Raw genomic sequence first — 22,022 nt, forward strand, 5'->3', positions numbered from 1 at the left:
ATATATATATATATAATGTTCTGGCCTTTTCGTTTTTTCCTTTAGTGCTATTTTTTGTTTTTATTGTTATTTTTGTTATTGTATTTTTACTTTGAAGTGGTTATGTTCTTCTAATTTGTTGTTTTGTATTTTCCTTTCTGTTAAAATGGTATATCTCTTGGGCCTAATTTCAGGGAATTTTCGGGTCACGAGGAATCATTATTAGATGTCTGCATTCCTTCACAGAAAAAATCCCTTTCTTTGAATCCCTACCTGAGGGTGACCCTTGAAAAAGTCTTCAGGCCGGATTCTTTTTTATATTTTTATATATATATTTTTTGGTTTAATTTTTATTTGATTTCTTTTTATTTTCCTATTAACTTGATTTTAATACTTTTGTATATATATATATAACCATATTTGTCTTAAATATTGTAGAATTATTAAACTTTAATTTGATCTTTTGTCAACATGATGATTACACGTTGATAAAAGCTTGTTTTTTTCTCACGCACGCGTAATGTGGTTTTGCAAGTTATTTTACATGAAATATATTTTCGAAAAATATGCTTATTATATTTTTTATAAAAAGATTAAGAATTGAAAAAAATTATGCTGTTAAATAATAGGTATTATTTTTTAAACTTTAAGGTGATGTAAAAAAATTCTTCTTGCGGCGCTATACTATTGGAAGTTACTGTGGGGAAAATGCCAAAATGTTGCTTAATTAAAATTTTTATAAATAATAAAATAAGATAAAGCAGAATCTCTTCGAAGTAAAAATTCTCACCCATCAAGATATTAAAGCGCAAGCACGCACAGGCAATGCGCCCTGTTTGTTCGAGTAATTAGAAAATTATTTTTAGAGAGCAGATTAATTAGAAATTATCACATATTCTTTGCAAGTAAAATATTAAAAGCTTCAGACATAATAATTTGCTTATTATATAGACTATATCGAAAATAAGATGGAGAAGTTTTATTTAATTTTTCATTAAATGCTTCAACTCTCGATTACTTCGTGTGGATTTATCTTTTAAATTAACATTTCAGCACACACACACACACACACACACACACACACACACACACACACACACACACACACACACACACACACACACACACACACATACACACACACAATCCGCTGAGGAAAAAAATTCTTTTAAAAGAGTTCCTAAAATTGATATTTATTCTTCTTTTTAACAATAGAGAGCGTCTTACTATGAAGTTTTTAAAGCATGTGCTCTCTGTGAACATTACTTTTCTACCCTCAATTAATCTTTGTTTGAATTGGCAATACTGAAATATTTTATAACTTTTAAATAATTGGAACAAGTTAATAATCTTAGTTGAAGGTACCAAGTTCTTTAATCATGAAACTACTCAATATTTAGTACTTTTTGTGAAATAAACTATGATATTTTATTCCAAGCTATTCGTGCATTGCACTTAAAAATAAAAAGCACTGCACTTTTTAATGAAATATTAATTAAAAATAAGATCTACATTCTTGTCTCACTCAATTACTTCTCAAAATTTTTAAAACATATCCTTTTTAAAAAATATATAACTCTAAATTAATTTTTAAATATTTCTATTCTGACAAAATGAATATATTTCATCCGAAAAAAACAAAACAAGATATTTTATTAATTATAAACAATGTACACTGAAAGATTTTAAAACTACTAACTTAAAACTCTGCATCTTCATTTAAAAAGTGTCAATTGAATTAGATGAAATATGGTATACCAAACAAATCTTCGATTATCTCATTAATAACTATATTCGGTGTACAGAAGAAATGTACAGAAGAAAATGCCAATTATTCATTTTAGACATGAGATTTTCCTCTTCTGAAAATGCCCGAATAATGTATGGCGACCGAGTTCTCTTTCCTTAACTCTGTATTAAAGATAAAATAACCAAATATGGTAAGTCATGAAAAGTAGTAGACGGAATGAAAGTCGAAGGGTTGGCTTCGTTCTCGAATTTGTATCCTCAGGCCTTTGTAAGGTCTCAAGACGATTTCGTCCAACAACTGAACTTTGTCTCTTGGGTCCAAAGAACGGACTTTGAATTTTCTTAAAATCGAAGAAAGCACTGTTTTTTCTTCCATTAAGGCAAATCTTTGGCCTAGAAGTAGAAAAAATTATGAGAGAAAATTTGAAGTAGAAATTAAAAATTTATATTGCCATAGGATAAATCTTACAATAAATAAATATATATAAGACATCTAAAAATCAGTTGTATGTTACCCTGATGGTATCGGTCACTTTATAAAGAAATCATCTGTAATTTTGTTTTACAGTCCCTTAGCATAGATTTGGCTAATTTATGCTTTGTTTATAAAAGCGAGACATATTTCATCTTTTAAAGCATTTCTAGATGAATTTCATTTCAAAGTTCATTTTGAAAATGGGTCATCAAACAGGTGGCTTTTATTTCACCAATTTTGCAAGAGCTACCTAAATTTGATAAATCTTTTAAAAATAAAAATGAATTCGAAGCAAAAAACGCAATACATCGAATTATAGTTGATTATAAACATTATTAGTCTTAATGTTTGTATCCTCCAAATTTTTTTTAACTAGACCCCGTATTCAAATTCAATTTATTACTCTTGTACAACGAAGTTATTTACCTCTGAAACAGTTTATGACAGGCGATGAAAAATGCACTGAGTGCAGTGAAGTTGAATGAAAAAGTTATGGAATTATTTGAATGAACCTCCATTAATCACCCAGAAGGCCAATACGTATTCCTAAAAAGTTATATCCTGCCACAAATGGGATTGGAAGGCCGTTGTCTAATATGAGCGATGGTTGCTTATAATTTAGACTAAATAGAGGAGCCAAATAAGCAATTCAAATTCGACATTAACAAGAAACTCCCAAATTTAGAGAATCGTATTGGATTGATATTTTATCAAGATAGTATATTTTTTGCTAATCTGGTGGAATTTGGTCAATCTTTTAGTTAGGATGGCTTATTCGCACTTCGTATTGTCCGATTTGGTTCTTTTGAACTACCATTTGTTCCCTTCACCGAAAATTCCACGAAGGAAATAAAATTAAATCCTCTGAAGGACTGCAAAAAACTCTTTTGGCAGTTTTTAAAGGTAATTTAGGGAACTTCTTTGAGAATAGGTTAATGATAAGAGAGGTGTTTGAAAATATTGAATATACTTGGTTATCAGTGCAAAAATGTCTTTGCAATTTATTCCCAACATCAGAGGATGCCCCCCGAACAATCAAATAAATCTTAATAATATCTTTCTTCTTTCTTTCTTCTATCTTTCTTCTTTCTAGTGTTTTCCTGTTTTTAAATCTGTGGCATTGTAACATCACTCACCAATGCAATTCCTTGGGCCAGCCGAGAATGGAACGTAAGCAAAAGGATGTCTTCCGGCGCTGTTCTCTGGAGAAAACCTGTCAGGATCGAACTTTTCAGGGTTAGGAAAAAATTCCGGATCTCGATGTAACAAATAAGCGATTACAAGACACATAGATCCTCTGGGCAATAGAAATTCCCCTGAAAAATAAAAAAAAGCTTCATGTAATATCATTATATTGTTGTCATTCATTTAATTTTGTTAATCAATTAGTGCAATGCAATTAGTAAATCCTCATATACATAGATTAATATCAATGTATATGAAAATACTTAATGTAGAATAGTTGTGTTTCAAGCATTTAAAAATAGCCTTATTGAGATTAAGATTTAGGACTGTTTTTTTGTAAAATATTAAATCTTTTTGATTGATTTAATTCTGAAAAATAATTTCCCAAACATTTCTCAATATTAGAGCAGGCATTTTAAAAAATATAAAATACTTGGGTTTAATGTTACAGAAAATAGCTGTATTTTGAAAAAAAAATCAAAAATTTGGAGATTTAAAAAACATTTTAAAATCTGATAGAAATAATTTTTCATAAATAGAAGCTTTCCTTTTAGATCCAATTGTTATAAGGTTAATCTGTTAATGCTATTAAATTAATTAATAATATTAATTAATTAAACAAATAAAGAATACAAATGTTTTTTTTAATTCCAAAATAAAATAAATTCTTTAAGACAGAAAGAATAAATTTAAAATGATATTATATATATATATATATATATATATATATTGCGATAAAATTTCAGTAATTTCGTACTGGTACCTTAGATTTCAAAATTCATACCTTGAATTACCAATTAATTTCCTTTTATCAGTATTATAAATCCTTAACTTTTACTTTCAAGTTTTTTGATATCAGTAAACTTTTTTGCTTCTTTCAAGGCAGAAAGGTATACACAAGTAACATTTCACAAATATTCGTCTATTTTATGAATTCTCTTTAATTCAGCTTATTTGCTCCAATTACTTAACTTAACTTGAAGTTTCATTTCCATGCTATGTTGCTTCATTTTCGCAAGTATGTGGCGCAATTGGCATCAGTTTTTTTTTATCAAAGCGATGATTAATTCAGGACTTGTTAGCACTGTATCCACATTAACACGCCAGTTTAACGTTTGATTCAAATATTTAGATACTACATTTGGCTGCTATTTAAATTTTATTATTTCGTTGTCACCAAAATTTCAGCTAAGCGGTGACTGGTTCAGTACTTGTTAACAAGCCATTAATGACAAAATAACTGCGTTCAAAGCCAATATTTAAATATTTATTATTTATTATCTATTTAGTTATTACTTATTTTATTATTTTTACTATTTATATAATTACGGATTATTAATATGTTATTGCTTATATATAATATTTGGCAAAAACTTAGTGCATGATGACAACTGGTGGCACAATTGTAGTTTCGCAGCGACTGCTGTCATATTAACGAAAAACTGTCAAATGTATAAGAATATTGTCCTAGTTTTAAGTAAAAGAAATTTCAAAAGTTTTTGGAAATAAAATTATGGCAGATTATCTACATTTTTTTGTAACGAATTAAGATAATAATTACTTTTAATGAAATAAAATCATACCTATTTGGAGATCATTTCTAAGCATACGTCCAATTGCCGGAACTGGTGGGTATAATCTTAGAGCTTCCTTTCGAAAAAAATTGATATATTTTTCATATACTAAAGAAAACTTAGATTATTTCAAATAGTTTTCTATAGATATACACAATAAAAAAAAATTATGGATTTGTTTAATATAAACCAACATAAATTTTTCTTATACCGAATAGAGAAAAGTTTAGTATAAAATAACAATTTCAAAATTATATTATGTAGATAGTTTATAGAAACAGAGTTATAGAAGTTTAACAAAAGATAATTCAGAAAAAATTGCATTCCTGCGTATTGCCAAAATCGTTAATGAAATTATTGAGTCAGCTGAGCAACAGGTTGCAGCTGAATTGTATTTGCACGAAATATTATATGCACTTATTTTAAAATTCAATAAATAAAATAAAACGTCATTTTTAAAAGTCAAACTTCGTCCAATTAAGTGGAGAAATCTGGCAAAGAAAATGGCACAATCTAGTTTTTGTAACACATTAAGTGCGTTCGTTGAAAAACAAAAGTTTTAAAATATTAATTAATTATTTTTAAATAAACTACACTAACGGGTTGATTTCATTCTGAGCTATCAATAAAAATAATGAATATTTTGATAAGAGATTGAATGGACATGAGTTACAATAATGTAAGTTATCGAAATTCTTGTCCTGTGTTGAAGTAATAAGGGAATATTTTTAATCGAATCTCGCAGTTTTAAACGGAGGTTAGAAACATAAGAGAGTACCTAGACGGAGGCCTATTTCCAAAATTCTGCGTTACAGAATGGAAAAGAGTGGGACCTCACCATAAGCCTTGGCACGCACTAGAATTTCGTGCATAGCGATTTTGAGGGGAAATCGAGCTTCTAGCTTTGAACCGTCTGACACCGTATTCTAGAGTTTGCCATTAGGCTATTACAACTCTATTTATTTAAAAAAATAGTAAACTAATATATCCGTAACCAAGTAGGTTTACATTTATGCCAAAAAATTTATTTATGAACGAAATATTTAACACAGTTAATAATGTTTCATTAAAAATATCCTTATTAATTCAAATAATTATTCTTATTGATCCAGTTTAGTTGAGTTATATTAACGTCCCGTTGTAAAGCAATACTAGGGCTATTTTGGGACAGACCTCGTCATTTTGAACCGCGGTCAGATGACGAGAACGACACCTGAGCTGGCATCCCCTTCTCCACGCCACACCACACCAGCCGGAGGACGTTTGACATGACGGATTTAACGTGCAACAGATCCTCTTAAACGACGGTTCTTCGGCTGAATCGGGTCTCGAACCTGAAACCCTACGGTTCACAAGCCGGGACCTTACCACCAGGCCACCGCGGCCCATTATTGATCCAGAGGAAAGCGTAAAACAGAGTTTTAAGAATTAATAATAGTGAGTTTTAATTTGAAATATTCTTTTGTAAAATATATAGAATTGAATACTTTTTTCATAAATTTCATTAAAAGAAAAAAGATTCTGAATTTTCACTGATGGGATAAGCCCAATTGTAAGATATTTCATACTTTGATGACGCATTCCAGGTACTTCATATCTTTAAGATCTTCCATGGTAGCATCTCTGTTGTTATCTCCAAAAATGGAGTCCAACTCTTCATGTATTTTTTTCTGGATCCACGGATGAAGTCCTATCATCCACAGGCACCAACTAATACCCGAAGAGGTTGTATCATGACCCTAAAAACATTTTTATGAAATTTTTTAGACATTAATGAGGTAAATAGATTGGTATGTTTTCCCTCATGCTTCTTTCTACGATTTGTAATTCTTTGTTTGATTTTTGCTTGATATTTGTTTTTTTATATCAATCACATTATTATTGCTATAATGCAACATCATGAATTAGTTAAATGATCTCTTATGGAGATCCTGATTTTTATGAAAATATTAAGTATTAAAGAAGGTCTCGCATTTCCTGCAGTTTTTTCAACCTTTATAGAACAAATTTCGTTATCTTAATACTGCATTTTGAAACGACACGAGTGCTCATTTGAGGACAAATCTCGTAATTATAACCATGACTAGATAGTGAGGATGGCACTTGAGTCAGATTTCACTCTTCAGGTGACGTCTCTCTTTGTAGAAGCAGAAAATTAACACGTGTGCTACTTTCATGCCAGTTGTTTGCGTCGGTTCGTACGCTGTATCTTTCCATTATATGGTTTGTGAAGAAAAGTGTCGTTGTCAGTATCATTAATGTTTTAAATGTATTTAAAAAAAACTAAATAATTTTCATTAGCCTAAAATAAATAGGAAGTAATGAATGATTTATAATACGTAACACTTATGATTTTTTTACGTGAATAAACGCGTAGACAGCACCTCTAATCATGGTTGTGTGTTTTACACATAAGTTTCGATGTTCTTTTTTTTTTTTTTTTCTTTTTGCTGTAGTTGCGTATATATTATAAGCGAGAATATAGGATTGAAAGACACAATTCAGAAAGCTTATTTTTAAATTCAATTTATAATTAAAATTGATTAAGAATTATTGATTTCTAAATTATAATTTCTTTGTTCATTGATTTTAGCATAAAATTACAAACAATATTGATGGGATATCTCCTCAATATTGCAGGGCATTCAAAAAATGAAACCACATTCTGGAATTATCAGACAATTTTTTTGAACGAATTGTGAAAACTTGTTGAAATTAAGCTTAAAATCTAAATATTTATTTAAATTAACAGCAGAAGACAAAATTTATGTATTTCGAAGTGCAAATTGTAATATGAATTACAGCATCCCACGATTATAAATCATTAACGATCATTGGTTATATTCGGCAACATGCTTGCATCTATCAAGTAACTAATGCTGGGTTATAATTATTTCTTGTGTAATCATTCTATTTTAAGCAGAAAATAAAGTTGTCTTAATACAACTTTTGTTTGTTAAACAGCAAAACAAAAAGTCGATCTTAACACAAAAGCGTTTTAAAGGTCTGCACTAAGTGATCTTGAATTATTAAAATAGCATAAAGGAGCAGATGATGCATATACTTACAAACATAATTGTAAAAAAAATAATAATAATAATAATTACAAAATAAAATAAATGCGAATAAATTTTTCAAAAGGTCACTTTCTTTATATTTCAGGTAGATTTATTTTATTATTAAAATAAAGAAATTAATTCTGGTTCAAAAAAAACTATATAAATATATTAGATAGTGCATAAAAAAGTATGTGTAAAAGATTTTATTGAAGTTCTGAAGTAAGAAATAATATATTATAGAGGAAAAAATCTAAAGCAAAAATAAAGTTTGTTAACAAGCAGCAAAAAAAAAAAAAAAAAAAAAACCACACACACACACACACACACACACACACAAAAAAACCCCTCTGTTTTTCTCACTTCGAGCAATAGATTCAAAATCATTTTGTGCTTATTGATCCAATGCTGTATTATATTAGTATAATTCAGTGAAATAGTACAATACGACGTCCAATATCTTTTGACCAAATCAGTGAATACTTTACCTTAAGCATTCCAGCTTGCATTAACCTACTGTAGGGAAATAATCTGCCGGGGAAATAAATTAGTTGGGACATGCTGCCATCTATTGACAACAAAGAGAAGCATTTGTTTCACAGAAAACAGAAAACTAAGCAGGAAATATCCAAAACCTGTTTTAATCTACCGGCTGTATCCTAAAGGCGAATTTCAGATAATCCTACCGAATTTGGAAAAAGAATAAGTACTTTTCGAAACATTTCACTTATGGTGAGATTAGTGATATTGCGTAGAGGATCATAAAGGGCAGCAACACTTTACTATTGCTATATTTGTAGTATTATTTAAACATTCATTCCTATTCGCATTAAAATACTCACTCAACATTTTAAACTTTTATGAAATAGTAAGTTACTTCAAAGGTGAAAGTGTCTACTTCTTCCCTTATTTCTTCTTCGGAAATCGAATTATGTTTGCAGTGCTCTTCGAGAAGCAGATCCATCAGAGCCAGTTTCTTGCGCTTCGCCCCTTCCACTTCGTTGTTACCATCAGTGAGTGTCTCACCACTTTTCCTCTTCTCTAGTTCTGCTTTCTTTTCAGATATTACCTGTGAATAATAGATATATAATAAACTTTCAAAATAGATCAGGAAAGAATCGACACAATATTTTCAAATTTGAAGTAACGCCAGAAAGTATATCAGGTTTGTTCAATATGCAAAAATCTATACTCTTTAGTAAATTATCCCGGATATTCTTTAACCCATTACATGCCATCTATGATTTTTAAATAATGTAGCCTTATTTTTTTTAACTAACTGTCCATAAAACATTTGAGATGTTTATGGCTTCCACTAATTTTATATGGAATTGTAACATGGGCAATTAATTAAATAGGTTATTAATGGAATAATATGGTTATTCTATGCACGAATTAAATTCGAACAATTTAGCAAAGGGGTTTATTTAAAGTATTAGCTATTTTTTGTATGAAATAATCATTAAAAAATTTCACCAATTACACATGATTTATTTTTTTAGGCACGAATCACACTCCACCTTAATAATAAGTGCATCAATAATTTCAGCCATGAGACTATAACAAAACATAACTTAACGATAATGCGGTGCGAGTTCAGGTATCGATATCGTCATCTGATCGTAGTTCAAAATTACGAGGCCCTTCTCAGAATAGCCCAAATGTTGCTTTAAAACGGGACGTTAAGGTAACTAAATTAAATTAAACCAAAACAAAATTATTTTCATGTGGTACATATGTAAGAACATAAATAAAATTAAAAGAAAAGGTTAATTATTGAAATAAATGTTTTTTTCCCTTAAAATATATCTTTTTAAAAGACAAAAAAGAACAACTATAACAGAGCTTCGGTTCTAACACTTTAAAAATATTGTGAAAATGACAGCTGCAGTACATCTAATGTAATAACCGGAATTTCCATAACAAATATTTTTTTTTTTACAATTAAAAAAAACTGATTAGATGCTGCTCATCAGTTAAAGCCTGCGGTATAATTAAAGAGATGTATTATTTATTATTTTCCATGCTATTTTTTAATAAAACCTCTAAAAAAATTTCAAAAGTTTCAGCACAAATAATTAATTATAAATAGTAACACTTTTACTTGTCTGGTAAAACTGTGGACAATGTCAACATTCTTCATAAATTTTCTACCAAAAGGAGAAATCTTAAACAGAAAATCATTCCAGTACCAAGGGCTTTGCATTCTTTCGAAGACGGAATCTGTCAAACTGAATATTAATAATAATTAACATAAAAAATTTCATGCACATGCAAACATTTTTATTAATTCATATAAAAAAATTATAATAGTATACGATGCCATATAATTTATTTAGTTATTCATAACATTTGAAATCAAAGATTCCAATTACTTAAAAAATGAGATATTTTTTGGCTTTTTTCTGCAAAAACTTCCATGGGCATTATTTCATAAAAATGTTTTGCATTATTTTAAAATTTAAAATTATATCTATTCTGATACCAGTTTAATTACCACGAATCATTTCCTTCAATTTCATAAATGTTTTTAAAAAATTATTTTAGTTTTTGTTTATTATATTATTAGCATTTTTGAATTTTTTAAAAATGATAATGATTAGGTGTAGCACGATTTTTTTTAAATTAAAAAAAAAATATTGCATTTGCACAACTTTTGATAATATTTTTCATTATTATTGAGAAATTCAAATCGTTTTCACTGCTTCCTCAAATACTAAGTAGATTAGTTTTTTTACTATCATTGGAAGCTAAGAAGAAACATTTTGATTATTATTTGTATTGCTTATATGAAGAATAAGAAAGTGAATTTATAGTTTCATGAATGACAACTTAAATTTGAAACAGATTTCCCAAACGATTATATTTTTAAGGGATTTATAATGTCATAGTCCTTGATCCATTAGAAAGATTCGTGTGCCAAAAATAAATAAATAAAAATAGAATAAGTGTAAGACGTTTAAAATAACTAAGTTTTTTAACATGACTTTAAGTTTATCTCAAAGTAATGTTAAAATTATTTTGCTGGGAGAATCATGAACCTCAGCTTATGCACTGACACGTAGCAAAGAATTCCCTATCAGAATCTCATATTAAAATCACTGAAGGGATAAACTTAAGTCTATTTTGCTCTTGTGTCGGCAATGCTGGCTGCAGCATCTCTTATCGCTTTTTCTCTGTACAAATTTTGAATCCCATGGTGAAATACACCGAAGTTAAACTTTTGAAAGTTTCTGCTTTTCGGCCACGTATCTTCAGAAATTATTTTCACATGTATTATTTTAAATAATTAATTTAGAATTTTTGGTGAAAAATAAATTGCCTTGGAATATTCCGGAAAATACTAAGAACAAATTCAGTAAACTCTGATTTATATATACTTTCATTGGTATAGTTTTATAATTAAAAACATGTTTGCTTACTATACAACGGCTTTCACATAAGAGCTGCTTGGTTGAGTTTGGGAATGGACTTCTTTACCCAAAATCGCCTCTGAAAGAGAATGTTTGAATAGAAAACAGGTCTTCTATCAACCAAGCCATATTTACTTTGGGACAATTTTCGCGTCATTGGTAAATCACGTGACCATACGACTGTCAATACAATCAAATGGCATATGGAATCATGTAACGCCGATATCATTTTACAACAACGCCTCATCTGCTCCTATGTATATTCAGCGCATACATTTTAGTTTGTTAAGAAATTCATTGGAAGAAAAACATTTGGATCATTGATAAAATTGGAAGTAAAAGCACGATCTCTTTATTTTCGTAAAATTAAAATATATGGTTCATTTTTAATGAATGTTAAAATTTTTTTATTTTTTTATTGGGTTTGGTATACTTATTATTGGGATTTAATTTTATTATACTGTTGCTTATAGCGTCTTGCACTATTATAAAACGTTTCATCTTGTGAGTTTTGATAAACATTTTCTTTTCAATATAATATACAGAATATGATTACGCATACAAAATAAACTAAAAGTATATTTTAAGAAATACCTAAGCTATATAATTTCTATTTCTACATCTTAGGAATTTTTCCTTATTATTGTAACTTATTAAGGAATCGCTCAATAGTTTTTATCTCAAATTTTCAACCAGATATTATCGATTAAACTGATAATTAAGGTTTGAAAATATTCGAATATTGTTTTGCCATTGGAAGTGATCTAAATTTCATAGCTTTAATAATTAAAAGTGAAAATTTGTAATAAAATTACTTTTTATTTATAACACTAAATAATTTTTAAAAAATGCATGTAAAAGTTATCAGTTTAGAGTAAAAAGTGAATTGCAAATTTTACTTTTTAGTGACAACATATTTAAAATTATAATTCAAAACACAATATTTAAATTATATAGCTGAAAGTATTATACTACTCTACTCATCTTTCTTAGATTAAATTTTATTTATTTATTTTAAAAATAATAGAATCTACAAGAAAGAATAGGAATAATATTTATAAAACTTTCCGATTTAAAAATCAAATGTTTCAGCAACTTTCTTTTAAAATTTGTGTATCTTGACATTAAATTATATCTTCGTTATTTAGCCATCAATTTTTTAAATTCTTGTTTCTATAGTATAAACATTCTAGAGCTTGTTCTATTTCTTTGTATAGAATACGTAAGGTCTGAAAAATAATTGGAACAAGCAGAATTTTTTTCGCAATACTTGAGTAACAAATTTATATTTCATAATTGCAATTACTCTATAACTTCGATTTCTTTGTTAAATTGTATTTGACAGTTTAAAGCTAATAATAATAATATATATATATATATATATATATATATATATATATATATATATATATATATATATATATATATATATATATATATATATATATATATATATATATATATATATATATATATATATATATATATATATGGGAATATTAGAAAATGAATGCAGATTCTCAAAATTTATTAAATCTTGCTATGTATATTTACTTTTGAATGTTAAATTTTTTCCAAAGATACTCAGAATGTGATTTGTCGCATATTTTTTTTGTCTCTTTTATCATTTGTCTCATTTCAACCTTCTAAGTTGAAATAAATGTTAACTTCTAAGTCAGCAGTCAAAAGTTTGGAGGAAGGTAATTATGTTAAAACGGTAAAGATTCATTAATGTAACTTTACCACATATGATGTCCAAACTGCATTTGGTGATGACTGGTACAATATCAGTGAATTCATCTTTGGTGTAGCTCTTAAGTATGTCAACTAAAATCTTGGATTGCTTGTTGAAGGCGTGAAGAAAATCTTTTAAAATGTTGAAATGAAAAGCAGGAGTCAACATCTTCCTTTTCTTTCGCCATTTTTCGTCGTAACTGTTTTAATAAGAAATTTTCAAAAAATTTATTCGACTAAAAACATCTAACATTGTGATAGAAGTAAGTTATTTTTACAAAAACGTATTGTCTTAGTGTAAGTCAAATACACAGTAATAAGTTATTTTTCCAAAAAAAAAAAAATGATTACGTATACAAAGGAATTTAGTAATGAGTGGCACAATTAGAGGAAGCTATTTGTTAATAACTTATGGTGTGGTCATTATAAAAATCTTGCCGATATGCGTGAAGGTTCATTCACCTAAAAGTTCTAACATTGTTATTGATTGAGAAAGTGGTATGACAATAAAAGTAGCATAAAAGGAAGTGACTTAAAAATATAAGTGCAGAACATGAATATCAGGTTAAGACATCTTGCCGATATGCGGGAAGATTCATGAATTCGAAGATTCTTAACTTCTTGTTATAGATATTAACTTCCTATTGTTAATTATAATTGCTATTGATTGAGAAAGTTTCATGACAATATAAGTAGCATAAAAGGAAGTGGCTTAAAAATATAAGTGCAGAACATGAATATCAGGTTAAGACATCTTGCCGATATGCGGGAAGATTCATAAATTCGAAGCTTCTTAACTTCTTGTTATATATATTAACTTCCTATTGTTAATTATATTGCTATTGATTGAGAAAGTGGTATGACAATATAAATAACTTAAATGGAAGTGGCTTAAAATATGCAAGTGCAGAACACGAATATCAGGTTAGGTGTCGATATGCGTGAATGTTCATGTAACCAAAGATTCTTAAATTCCTAACATTCTTATTGATTGAAGAAGTGGTATGACAATAAAGTAGCATAAATGGAAGTGCCTTAAAATATATAAGTGCGGAACATGAAGGTCAGGTTAAGTATATCTCGCTGATATGCGGGAAGGTACATTAACTCAAAGATTCTTAACTTAATAACATTGTTATTGATTGTGAAAGTGGTATTAACATATAAGTAACATAAATGGAAGTGCCTTAAAATATATAATGACAAAATATGAATATCAGGTTAAGTATATAATGTGGAAAAAAACAGACTGATTTTTAACACAATGGAATTGTCATTGAAATTCGCATACAGTCATATTGGTTTGGCATTAAAATAAATTCTCTTTGGTCTAGAGGCAAATGAAACGTCTTTGTCTTCTGTAGGTTTACAGTGTTTTGGGTCATAAATTTTAATTTTTTAATTAATGTATTGTTACTTTTGACGAGATTTTTAGAGAATCTCGAGCACATTTTTTTAATAAAAATCATTAACCGTGAAAAAGCTGTAAATGTTCTAAACAAAAAACAACAACAATAAAAAATGTTTGCAAGTACATATACTTTTATACTTAAACTTTTATGGATACTTTGAACATATGTGGGAAATTTATAGACTATAATAAAATGTTTTACTTCTCTGTCTTTATTGGACCATTTTCTTCGACTTCGCTTTTTTTTGGCGCTTTCCTTATCGCAACTGTTCTAACCCCATTTATGGCTTTTAATTAGGAAGATATCCAATGATAAAAGAAACTATTATTATTTAAAATTTTAAGTCTTTGCTCTTGTAACTAATTGTGACAACCAAGCTGATGATTTTTGCGCCATTCTGCAGGCCATGCCTTAACAGTGTCTTCATGTAAAATTTCATATCCTTTCTTTTATTTGTATGACGGCCAGTGACTCATATATCGACAAAATTTTTTAATAAGCACCTTGAAATTTACAGACAATTAGTTCTCTGTAGCAGCTGTTTTTAGTGTTTGCTACTCTATGTTTTATTAAAAACAATTACTGGTATTTTTACATATCACAAGACTTAAAAAATTATCTAGTGATTTTAAAGGTACACTGTATGCAAGCAAATCATGAAACAATAATAATAAAAAAAGACTGAAGTAAACTTTATGATATGCGAATATGTTTTAAAAATTTTATATTCATTTTTCATAAATAATAAAAGAAAGGGAGGATCTATTTTTTAAAATTAAAACTGATTTTCTGAGTCATTATAGTATGATTGTTAATATCATTCAAGTATAAAAATGCACAAAAACTATTGAAAGAAGTCAGAAATAGTCTATGATATTAATAATCTGAAATGATCAACAAGTTAGTCAACTATCCATAATGAGTAATTAAACTTAGTTACGGTTAAAATTTTAAAGTAATTAATTTATAATACGTTTTAGATATAAAAACATTTATTTCTATAACCGAAAACACCATATTTAAATGAGCTTTAATTTTAAGAATATAATTTTATAATTATATTAATTTTTTTTGGCATTTTACAAGTATTGTTTTCTGGATGATCGATTATTTGAAACGATGTTTTATTTATTGAAGTAAATTATTTCAGAATCTAACTCTTATACTAATATATGATTCATATTAAGCAAAATGGAATTATTTTTAATAAATAAAAATGAAATTCATACACATTTTATTTATAAATAACATGCTATTTATAAATAAGGGAAATTCTAAATCACATTATGGATATTGATTTTCTTCTCTTCTAAATAGAATTTAATTTTTTTAATTACATCTTTGAAAAATATCCTAAAAATGGTCCACTTTGGTACTAAAAATTATTCGTTTTGATCTGCCAATTTTTTTCTTCATTCGTGAAAAAAACAGACTCACATAATATTAGACTTTATGCCGATATGTCATTTCAACTTTACTTACGTGCTGATAATAGCTAGAATGATAAAATATATCTACACTCTATATCAGAATTTTATCTCTTTTATATCTGTTTTTCTGTGAAACAAAAAATAAATGTTCCTGCCTTTATCTCACCTAGTCAGCAAACCATGTCCTATGAATGGGTGTAAAAGGTCGTAGAACCATGCCTTTTTCAGCTCTGTGCTATGATTTAGAATCGCCTGCAGATAAGATTGTTTGTATAAAAATATAGACAGCAATATAGATATGTGACATTGACAAAAACATAGATATATTAATTTCATTTCATAATATAATTATTTCAAAATATCGTTTGCCTAATACTGATATGTCGATTAAATTTACCGTCAAATTAGATATGCTTTTTATCGTAATCTTCAAAGTTCTAGTCAGGGTTGTCTCGACATTGCATTATTTTCAATTATACCTGATGTGTAAGTTTGCCTCTTCCGGATTTATCTTCTTTGTTTTGTTTGTTAGATATGTTCACAATCTATGTACAATTAAATAACGAATTTTACTTTCTAGAACTCTTTAACTTTTTTTTTTACTTTCTTTTGTATACGAGAGAAAATATTGTAATCATAAAATATTTTGAACACGAGAGTTTGACGAACCTCCACGTTTTATTTTTCTCTGAATTAGAAAAACACATTTTAACAATTTCGTGTATCTGTCTGTATGTGAACAAGATAACTCAAAAACACTTTAAGCTGTACGGGTGAAATTTGGTTTATGAACTTTTGTCTAAGCGTCTAAATTTCTTTATCAAATTTGAACAAAATTCATACATTGTAAGTCAGGTTGTTCGAGTACAAGTTATCTCGATAAATACTAAACGGAGAGTGATAAAAAAGATTTGGTACATATGTTTAACTTCTAAAGTGTAGATCCATATATAATGTGGAACCAAATCCTTCAAATGTGACCATTTATCAATCTACAATTCACAAGCATGCAAACAACATTATTCAAATCCTAATGGCTTAAATATTTGAAATTTGACGAGTGATTTTCAGACTACAAATTACAATTTTGTGTCAAAATTTGTTTTCAATTGTTTGAAGAAAATAAAAAAGACGCTAAAATGCATATTCAGTTTTCTGGTAAACACATACCAATGATTAATCGTCGAAGATCGCTATCCTGCATTACTAGGTTCTTTCTTATCTAATGTTCGACAATGGATTACTGGTAAAATTACATAAATACATTCATTCATTAGAGGAGACAATGCCACTGGTCATAAATATTAACAAAATAAAAATTGAATGTCGGCTTTTTCAGTATTCACAAAATTACAATTAAAGGCTTCACTTTTATAAAAATGATTTAACAGTTTTAATGGCGCTGAACTCACCATTGACCAGCCAAACACTATCTACTATTAAAACCATCACATATCTTGGAATTACTAATTATAAAAATCCTTATATATGCATTGTTTTTTTAATGACTTCAAGGAAAATTTATGCTAAATCCGAAAGAAATAAAACAGGGCTTTCCATCGTGATTGTGTAATAAAAAAATTTACAGACAAATGGACTAAATAGTGAATTCTCGACTTAAAACAGGAACTCATTCCACACGTGTATGCATTTTAGACATTTGTCCAAAAGTCCATCTTGTGAGTAATCTGATATTTTTCTATCAATATGTTGATAAATAAACGGGACAATTTTCAGTTATCATGCTTGTTATTGAGTTTTCGTGTTGACTTTATTTCATTGTTAGCGCGAAGTGTCTTGAATTCAGCTTTGCTACAATAGGATATGTAGCAGCAAAGATTGTTACCCCCTAGAGCTATCGCGCTCATATGCATGTAAACAAACAACACACATACAATACGCTAGCTGTCGAATTCTATACAGAATTACAGACAGATCCATATTTTTGACATAATGACCATATGCCAAAATTCACCCATTCATCAATTTTGAGCAATAGCGATCACATAAGTACGAATATTAAACTGCGGAATAGTCTAAACTTTTAGATAATTCCAGAATTTAAGTTATTTTTTTAATCACAGTAATAAATTCCAGTCTTGAAAATCTGTCATGTTCAACAGTGTTATAGGATTAACATGCACATGAACGAAAAGACGAACGAACATGATGAACCTCTAATCAGGTTATTTCTAAAATTTAAGAGAAATTAACGATTTTATTGTAAAAACATATTTTCGAACATTTTGTTTATTTCAACTTTGGGTTATTATGATTACAGACAAATATATATATTTATTTATTTTCCCATGTCGACATAACCTACCGATAGAGTGTAAAGTATTGGACTTTCTCGTCCTTGAGAACGTTAATAATCTCGTCATTGAGAACGTTAATAATAGTTTGAAATAAATCTTTTTTCAAACTCAGGGAGAGCTAAAAATGAGGAGATTCATCAAAATGTTGGTTATACTGTTGACAAAAATTTTGTCAATAGTAATATTTTCTTCTTATATTCCTTGGGAAGACAAAAGTAAAAATGCACGAACGCATGTTAAAGTATTAAAAACTTATACAAAATTACTGGGCCAATTAACTCCTATAAAAAGTTCCAATAAAAAATTAGATTGTTCAGTTCTAGTCTGTTGAAATAAGGCACATTTCATTGATTTCAGAAATTCTTAAATGCATAACTTATATAGGTTTCAAAAACTAGAAGCTCATTAAAAATGTAATTGAACGAAATATATTGCGTGCAATATATATTTTTTAAAATTACTTTGTAAGTATACTAAATTGAAGTTAGATTCATTGCAATTATTGGACCTATACTCACATATTATGCTGATTTTGAATTATGTTTATTCCAAAATTAATTTCCAGAATGTATCGATTAATGATTTTGAACTGGGATTCTCGAAGAAATGCCATCTGTTGATTGAGCATATTCTTTTAAATATTGATATATTTTAAATATCTTGCAGAAAATCTAATGTAAAATTAGATAGATATTAATGGATAGGCAGGAAATAAGAATTCAGAATCTTTATATAATTTACAATCTAAAAATTTCTTGTTCTGAATAAAATTTGAGTTTAACTATTGTTTTATATTTTAGCATTTCATCATTTAAAGAACAATCGGAAGAAACTGATTGTCACTTACTTCAACTGCATCCGCTTGGAACACACTTACGAAAGGATAATGAATTTGCCAGATGTTAGAAATTCCATTTTTGGAAAACACCTTATTAAAACCAGTGAGTGCAATAAAGTCATCTAAAATAAAAACAAACCAAAAGTTTAAGAAAATGAACACTTAGAATTGAAAAATAGGTTATTTACAAAGTTTAAGGTTCTCATATATTTCATTGGAAATATAATACAATATAAGTAATATAAAAATCCTTTGATAATCACATTTTATGCACTTTGTCCAAAGAAGAAAAAAGAAAGGAAGAAAAAAGAAAAACCTCAGTTTTATCTGTACGTTTCATGCCATCCATTATATTATTTTTTGGTTATAATATATATATTATTTTGTATATGAATATCGATTACAAAGGAATAAATTGTGGAACCATGTAGTGAAATGGTATAAATTCATTTTTTTTTCATTGTTTATGCAGTAGTGAAATTCATTTTTTTTATTTTTTAAAGTTTTGCCAAGTAACGTCATTTCCGGACTTGTTGCTTTTAATTATTACTGAGTAAAGCCTACTATATAATGTTGAGTTTTTATGGCTTGAGTTCACATTTTTAAAATAATAATTATATATATCAAATACCTTTTAATATTTGAAAGCCTGTATAGTTAAAAAGCGTGTTATAATTCCACTAAATCCCTTTTTTTTCCAAAATCAGATTTTTTTTTGGATTGTAAAATTTATTTGGTGGAAAAATATTTCTTATACTGTAATTAAGTGCTGAAAATATTGTCAAAGTCCAAAGTTGATATTATATAATTCATTTATCATAAAAATAATGGGGGTAAAAATTTATAGTGTGCATTTCATGCAGATAGATATACGAAACATAAAAAGACAATAAATTAATAACTCACAAACATGTGGATTATAACCATTGAGCTTCTTCTTCCACCTTCTTTGTGCCCACACCAGGCTCACATGGCCAAGCACGTGATAAAACTTCAGTTTCATAGACGGCAAAAGGTTGGCATGTTGCACCATATGACGCCTGGGTAAATATACCTTGAAAAAGTACCATAATACTGTGAAAATGAATACGATGCTAAAAACTATAGTGAAGTTAAAATCAATTTTAAAACCCTCCATTTAGAACAGTTTTTCAAAGCATTCTTCCAAATAAAAACAAATGAAGTGTGATATCCTGGAAAACAAAACACTACTAAATGGCAATCTATGAGATTGATGAAGTGCTAAATAACAAATTTCTGTGAAAGTGGCATTATCTTCAAATGAAAAAAAAAAAAAAAACTGCCGAATATAATCCAGATAATATTAGATCAGTTCTGATAAGGTCTTTGTTTAGTTCAAATGAAGATTTCGAAAGATATTATTTGATTCTGATAAAATGTTGGATTAGCTGAACAGATGAAAGAAACTAAAATTTAATGACAGTGGAAGAAAAAAAATGACAAATAATTTATATAAATACAATTCGTTAAATCTCGCTATTGGGTACGCATAAATAATGTGAATAAAAATAATTAGTTTTAATTTATTATCTCATTTTACTTACGATCAAATACTTTTTCCTAGATCTTGATATAAAAATTAATTCTTCAGTTCTTGAGCATAGTAAATTCTAACTTGATTATTTTTTTAAACTTTTTTGTACACAAAATATATAAATATAATTTATTGTAATCGTTAAAAAATTCAAATTCCAGATTTTGAGTATTGTTCACGTTTGAAGCATTCCAGAGTTGGAAAAATACATTTTTTGTCTATCTTTAAAAAATACTTTTACCTAGATAGATGACATTTGGTGTGTGGTCTTACATCAGACTAATAGATTTCTATTAAATTTTGAACAAAACCCGTTCGGAGCAAGTCGGTCAGACTATTCAAATGTAATGATAATTACAAAGGTTAACACGATAATTACAAAAAAGAAAGGTAAATGGGTTAAAGTTTAGTACACAAATTTAATATCTAAAGTGTAGATCCATTCAGTGAAGTTCTGTATGAATACAAGTTAACACAATAAGTAGCAAACGAAGAGAGGTAGATAGTTAATTTGACATTTAACATCTAAGGTGCAGATATGTACCAAAATTGGAACCAAATCCATCAAGAAGTTGACCGTTGTTAGTTTTACATCAGACTAATAGGTTTCTATTAAATTTTGAACAAAATCCGTTCGGAGAAAGTCGTTCAGACTATTCAAATATAATGATAATTACAAAAGTTAACACGATAATTACGAAAAAGAAAGGTAAATGGGTAAAGTTTAGTACACAAATTTAATATCTAAAGTGTAGATCCATTCAGTGAAGTTCTGTATGAATACAAGTTAACACAATAAGTAGCAAACGAAGAGAGGCAGATAGTTAATTTGACATTTAACATCTAAAGTGCAGATGTGTATCAAAATTGGAACCAAATCCATCAAGAAGTTGACCGTTGTTGGTCTGTACTTTCAGAAACATGCAAATGCGGTAAATCAAAAATGTAGTGACTTAAGTATATAAAATTTGGTATGTGCTTTTGTGATTATAGTTGTAATTTTGTTTGAAATTTTAGTTTCATTTTGTTAGAAAAAAATCTGCTTGAATTTTGCATTTAGCTTTCTAGTACTTGTATGCTAACAGTCCTAATGATTAAACGCCAACTGTCCAACTAATAGGCTCTCTCTTAACAATTATTCGACAATGGATTGCTGCTTAAAATAACAAGTAAATAGATACTATGAGACATAGCTTCGGAGAGAACATTAATTAAACCATCATAATGAACGAGATGTTATTTATTATTGGAATATGCATATATAAAATATATTTTTTAATTAAAAACTAATTTTTCAAATTAAA

General features: G+C 28.0%; 1 protein-coding gene across 1 annotated transcript; it reads right to left on the reverse strand.

Annotated features, from left to right (window-relative positions):
- Nucleotides 1–1,612: 1,612 nt before the first annotated feature.
- LOC129981084 (cytochrome P450 4c3-like) lies at nt 1,613–20,411 on the reverse strand. Its single transcript, XM_056091738.1, has 11 exons — nt 20,070–20,411; nt 19,173–19,285; nt 16,174–16,259; nt 13,175–13,365; nt 11,441–11,510; nt 10,123–10,249; nt 8,896–9,087; nt 6,531–6,701; nt 4,972–5,038; nt 3,340–3,519; nt 1,613–2,121 (listed from the first exon to the last, which is right to left on the reverse strand). The coding sequence occupies exons 1-11, from the start codon at nt 20,299–20,301 to the stop codon at nt 1,925–1,927; spliced, it is 1,626 nt and encodes a 541-aa protein (XP_055947713.1). The 5' UTR covers nt 20,302–20,411; the 3' UTR covers nt 1,613–1,924.
- Nucleotides 20,412–22,022: the final 1,611 nt, after the last annotated feature.

Source organism: Argiope bruennichi, chromosome 1, assembly GCF_947563725.1.
Source record: "Argiope bruennichi chromosome 1, qqArgBrue1.1, whole genome shotgun sequence".
NCBI lineage: Eukaryota > Metazoa > Arthropoda > Arachnida > Araneae > Araneidae > Argiope > Argiope bruennichi.